Source organism: Ursus maritimus, unplaced genomic scaffold (assembly GCF_017311325.1).
Source record: "Ursus maritimus isolate PB19 unplaced genomic scaffold, ASM1731132v1 scaffold_19, whole genome shotgun sequence".
Lineage (NCBI taxonomy): Eukaryota > Metazoa > Chordata > Mammalia > Carnivora > Ursidae > Ursus > Ursus maritimus.
In genome coordinates this window covers 54,060,212-54,065,399 of record NW_024424341.1, presented here as the reverse complement: position 1 = coordinate 54,065,399, position 5,188 = coordinate 54,060,212, and the positions used below count along the sequence as shown (strand labels likewise).

At 56.0% G+C, this 5,188-nt stretch overlaps 1 protein-coding gene across 1 annotated transcript in view; it reads right to left on the bottom strand.

Annotated features, from left to right (window-relative positions):
- RELB (RELB proto-oncogene, NF-kB subunit) overlaps nucleotides 1-5,188 on the bottom strand; it is a 28,566-nt gene extending 23,378 nt beyond the window's left edge. Inside the window, exons 1-3 of the mRNA XM_040634139.1 lie at nucleotides 5,005-5,188; nucleotides 3,993-4,040; nucleotides 10-18 (exon numbers count right to left, since the gene is read on the bottom strand). Coding sequence (XP_040490073.1) covers nucleotides 10-18; nucleotides 3,993-4,040; nucleotides 5,005-5,059 — 112 coding nt within the window. The 5' untranslated portion in view covers nucleotides 5,060-5,188. The remainder of the gene's footprint in view (nucleotides 1-9; nucleotides 19-3,992; nucleotides 4,041-5,004) is intronic.

The window sequence follows — 5,188 nt, the reverse complement described above, 5'->3', positions numbered from 1 at the left end:
GATACTTACCCAATTCATCTGTGGAAGGAAGAGAAAGAGAAAGAGAAAGGTGAGGTCCAGAAAGTGGTCAAGACTTTCATCTTTTAAGACAGATTCCCCAACCCCATCCCCGCCTGGAACCCTCCACTTTTCTCCCTTCCTCCATCCTGGGAAACTGGGCTCTGGCTCCCTGGGGTGCCAAACCCCAGCCCCTATCTCACCCTCTTGGGCTACCCTCCCTTCAGCTCCCAATATTGGGGCCCCAGGGTCAGGGTACCCTCAAGTGCCTTCTAAAAAACATTGAGGCCAGGAATTATAAAGCATCGTTGAGGATCCAAGGAAGCCAAGGGTCTTATGACCAGGAAAAAATTAAACAGCCAAGATTCTAAATAAGATGTGGGGGCGTTCCCTCCCCAAAGCCCACCATAGAACCCGGAGGGGTCACTGGCTAACGTCTGAAGATCCAAGGAGGTCGAGCCTTCACCTCCAGGCAATCACCCGCTCTGCAGCCCGGCCCAGTCCCTCCGCAGCGCCCACCCACCATCCCAGATTTGTTCCCCGAGGGGGTAGTAACAGTGATGCTGGGGAAGCCCCTCATCACCTCCTTAGGAAAGCTCAGTCCTGAAAGGGGCCGTGGAGAAATCAAAACAAACCTCCCATCATTCCATACACAGGACGAGGGGAAGGCCAGAGTGAGCAAGCAAGCCTGGGGTCACACAGCGAGGCAGGCCAGGCCAGGCCAGATGTCCCTTCCAGGGTTGCCTGCCCCAGCCGCTGGCCACAGACGGATCAACGCCAGCCTGCTCCACTCCCAGACCTGTCCTCCACCTCCACTCTCGGGGAGTGGCTCCTGGCAGCCAGACCTTTGCTCCTCGGAAAGCAGTTTTCCTGCTCCCCTTATCTCATGTGATCTGTGAAGTCAGCAGGGCAGGGAAGATACCCCCATTTGGTAGCTGGGGACACTGAGGCTGGGACAGAAGAAGGAACAGGCTGTCGATCCCTGGCAGGGCCAACCTCCGGTCACTTCAACTTGGAAAAATCCTCTTAGGCATCTGTGCTGGATGAACTGGGGACCCGAAGAGGAGTTAGACTTTGCGCCCCTGAGGAGCTCCCAGGCTGCAGGGGGAAACTGAGGCCCAGGCAGCAGTGGCCTGAGCTTTGGACTGTCTCAGTTCAAATCCTGGCTCTGCAACTTGCTAACTGGAGAGCCCTGAGCCCCTCACTTAACCCCTTTGTGCCTTAGTTTCTCCATCTGTAAAATGGACAGTCATAGTGCCTTGTTGGGCTGCTGTGAAAATTAAATGAGCTAATACGTGGGAAGTACTTAAAAGTGCCACCGATAGTAGGCGCTGTGTAAATGCCGGCTGCCAGTGGATAACGTGTTGGGAGACGTTTTATGGACTTGGGTAACCAACCCGCTTTCCCTCTCTAGACCTCAGTCCCCCCCCCACCCCCCATCTATAAAATGAAGAGGGTGGCAGACCTGCTTTCAGAGCATGCAGTGTTGGTTGGAATCCTGTGCAGCCCCAGGCAAGTCTCTCACCCTCTCCGAGTCTTTCTCTATAAAATGAGGTCTGAGCTATCTCAAGGTGTGAACATGAGGATTCGCAATCGCACAGCTAAATTGCTTAGCACCGTGTCTGACCACTCCAGCCCCTCCATAAAGTTAGCTAATTGTATTATTATCTAAAAATCCCCTTTGGGGGGGTGCCTGGGGGGGTCTCAGTTCGTTGAGCAGCCAACTCTTGATTTCTGCTCAGGTCATGGTCTTAGGGGTCCTGGGGTCCAGCCCACATCGGGCTCCGTGCTCAGCCAATAGTCTGCTAGAGGAGTCTCTCTCCCTCTCCCTCTGTCCCTCCCCCTGCTCGCTCTCGCTCTCTCTCAAATAAATAAATAAATCTTTGGGGGAAAAAAACCTCTTTCAGCCAGCAAACATTGGGAACTTCTCCTTACTTAGGGCTCAACTCAAATAACACTCCTCCATCCCACCCCAACCTCCCACACAGATGCGCCACCATCCAGGGACAGCCAGGATGGGCCACACACGAGCAGAAAACCAGCTATGTCTTTCTGGCCTCAGGGCCTTAGCACAGCCTGCTCTCTGACAGAATGCCCTTCCTCCAGTTCTTCTCATGGCCTCCTCCCCCCTCCTTCTCCTTCAGGTCCCTGCTCAAATGTCACCTACTAGATAGGTCTTCCCTGACCACTTTATCTGAGATAGTCCCCTGGTCCCTAAGATAGCTCCAGTCACTCACAGTTACATAGCTTTGTTTTATCATTTTCGTGGCATTGATTAGGATTTGGCATGACTTTGTGTTAAGGGACTCTGATCTGTCTCCTCCTGCAGACTGTGAGCATCTCAGAGGAGGAGACATGTCTGCCCCATGCCCGCTGGATACCCAGGGCCCAGTACGTGTCTAGCCCATCAGAATGAGGGAGATTTTCCCCTCCCACTCTGCCACAGCATTTAGTTCTGCCATCCTTACCCTGCTGTTAGATATCACTGACACCAAGACTTCTTCAGAACCTTTATCACATTTAATAACCCCACATTTAATTTATTGCCTACATGCCTGCCTCCACATCTAGGTAAGGAACCCATGAGGGCAGAGTCAGGGCTGTCTCGGTCACTGCCGAGTCCCCAGAGCTGCCCAGCACAGGACGAGGTACAGAACAGGCGCTCGATAAATATTTATTGAAGAGATGACATCACAAATTACTCTCAACTGAAACCAAAGATCTTGGGCCAGAAAAAACCTCAGCCTTGTTCCTGCCCAGAACGGGTGCGTGGGCAGTACCTGTCCCCAAAGCCATGCCCCACCTTTCACCATTGTCCACATTCTCAGACCCCATAGGGACCCGGCAGAGCCTCCGCCACAGCCAGGCAGCACTTCTGGGGTCCATCCCAAGATGGACCTCCAGACCCAGGCCCAGCCCCAGCCCACTAGGGGCCGAGTCTTCATGGTGACAGGACTCAGTCCCTGCCTCCCAAATCCCAGCAGATTTATAAGAGAGAGGATGTTGTCATTTAGCCTTGATTCTGCATTTTCTCAGGCAGCGCTGAACTTTGGGTGGCACTAGATGAGGGACCATCCTGACTAGTTCTCAGCATCTTTTGGGAACTTGCTAGAAATGCAAACTCTCAGGGCCGATCCTAGACCTACTGAATCAGAAACTCTAGAGATAGGGCCCAACAATCTGTTTTAACAACTCCCTGGGTGACTCCGATGCACACAAAGGTTTAAGAACCACTGTTACGTGGGGCACCTGGGTGGCTCAGTCGTTAAGCGTCTGCCTTCGGCTCAGGGCCTGATCCCAGGGTCCTGGGATCGAGCCCCGCATCAGGCTCCCTGCTCTGCTGGGACCCTGCTTCTTCCTCTCCCACCCCCCCTGCTTGTGTTCCCTCTCTCACTGGCTGTCTCTCTCTCTCTCTCAAATAAATAAATAAAAGCTTAAAAAAAAAAAAGAACCACTGTTACAGGCTGTGATAATAATAATAGCAATAATAATACTAATAAAACCAGCTGCAACAGTTAACACTTATTGAGACTTTACTGGTGTGCCCGACACTGCTTTGAAAGTCTGCCTGTATCAGCTCATTGAATCCTCTCAATCCCTGGCAAAGGGAGGCACTGATATAATGTCCATCTTACAGATGAGGAAAACTGAGGCCCAGAGAGAAGTGATTTGCAGGCATTCACAGAGCGAGGAGGTGGCGGCATCAGCTTGTCATTATTACCCTCTGCAGTACCGTGGCAAATCTCTAAAGAGGACTCCTCTTAGAGGGTGAATAGGTGGTTAGTTTTACCTGTCCAGCTCCTAACCACCCGGGAGGTAGGGCCACCTGGGACCCCCATCTCAACCGGCGGGGACGAACACAGGCGGTCAGAGGAAAGCTGAGGTGGACCTGGGCGAAACCCCAGACAGAGGCGTGACCAAAGCCGCCTCCACAGGATTCCCCCCTCCCCCGTCCTGAGCGCGCGGGTGGGCCGGAACTGTGTAGGGCTGCTCACCCGTGGTCCTGGAAACGGCGAGCGAAAGCGAGGAGAGGTCCGCGGACCCTGCGGGGAGGGAGGCATGTCTCAGGAGGTGATGGAGATGCAGCGGGAGGACCGGAGTCTCCCAGGTCCCTCCCCGTCTCTCTCCTGGCCCCGCCCCTTCGGATCAGGCCCCCTCACCCTTAACGCCCGCAGGGTCTGGCCTTGCTTCCTTCTCTAACTTATGGACCCGATCCCTAGTGTCTGTCATTCTCCCCACCCTGCATCACACTCAGGCCGGCTCCTTCTCTTCCTTAAGGTCGGATCTTGAGGAGCCCTTCTCAACCTCAAGAAAGCCCCACCCCCTCCTTTCTCTCAGGGTCCACCCTACACCTTCAGTTTTTCAGCGTCACCCTGTCCCCTTCTTCTCAGACCCTGCCACTTCTCTCCCAAAGTAAGCCCCACCCCCCTTTCTTCTCCGAGTCAGGCCCCGCCCTTCTTTTTTCGGAACAGGCCCTCCCCCTTTTCCCTGCCGGAGTCAGGCCCCTCCCCCTTACTCCGAGTAGGACCTTGCTTCCTTCTGAGTTAGGCTCCACCCCCTCCTCGCTCTCAGAGTCAGGCCCCGCCCCCTTCGGTAAGCGAGGGCCCTCATTTTCGCCCACTCTGAGTCTGGCCTCTCCTTCGTCTCGCCCTCTCCGAGCCTGGCCACGCCCCCACAACTCGGGAGCGGCTCCCGCCCCGCCTTCTCTGAGTCAGGCCCCGCCCCTCTCTCCCAAGGAGTCGGGCCCCGCCCCTCCCTTTGCCTCAGGGTCAGGCCCCGCCCCCTTCTCACTCTGTAGTGGGACGCCTCCCTCTTACCTTGGGCAGGACCCCATCAGTATCCTCTGGCTCCTTCCTTCCCTCTAATACAGTGTCCCTGGAACCCTCAGCCTCGCCCCCCAAAACCCCTAGACTCCTGTAGGAACCCCCAGACTACTCCGGGGCCCCCAGAACCCCCGCATCTCCAGCCCCGCCCCAGACTCCTCTCCTGAACCCGGGTCCCGCTTACCCAAGGCCCCCAGCTCCGGCGCAGCGGACGGTCTGGCGACGCGGCGACTCGGCATGGCCCGACCAGTGGGGACGGACGGCCCGGAGGCCGGCCCAGATCAAAACACACACGCCGGCAGGCCAAGCGGCCAGGAGGCACGGTCCGGAGGACGATCGCGGGTCGGACGAGCGGCGCAGGGGCTGGG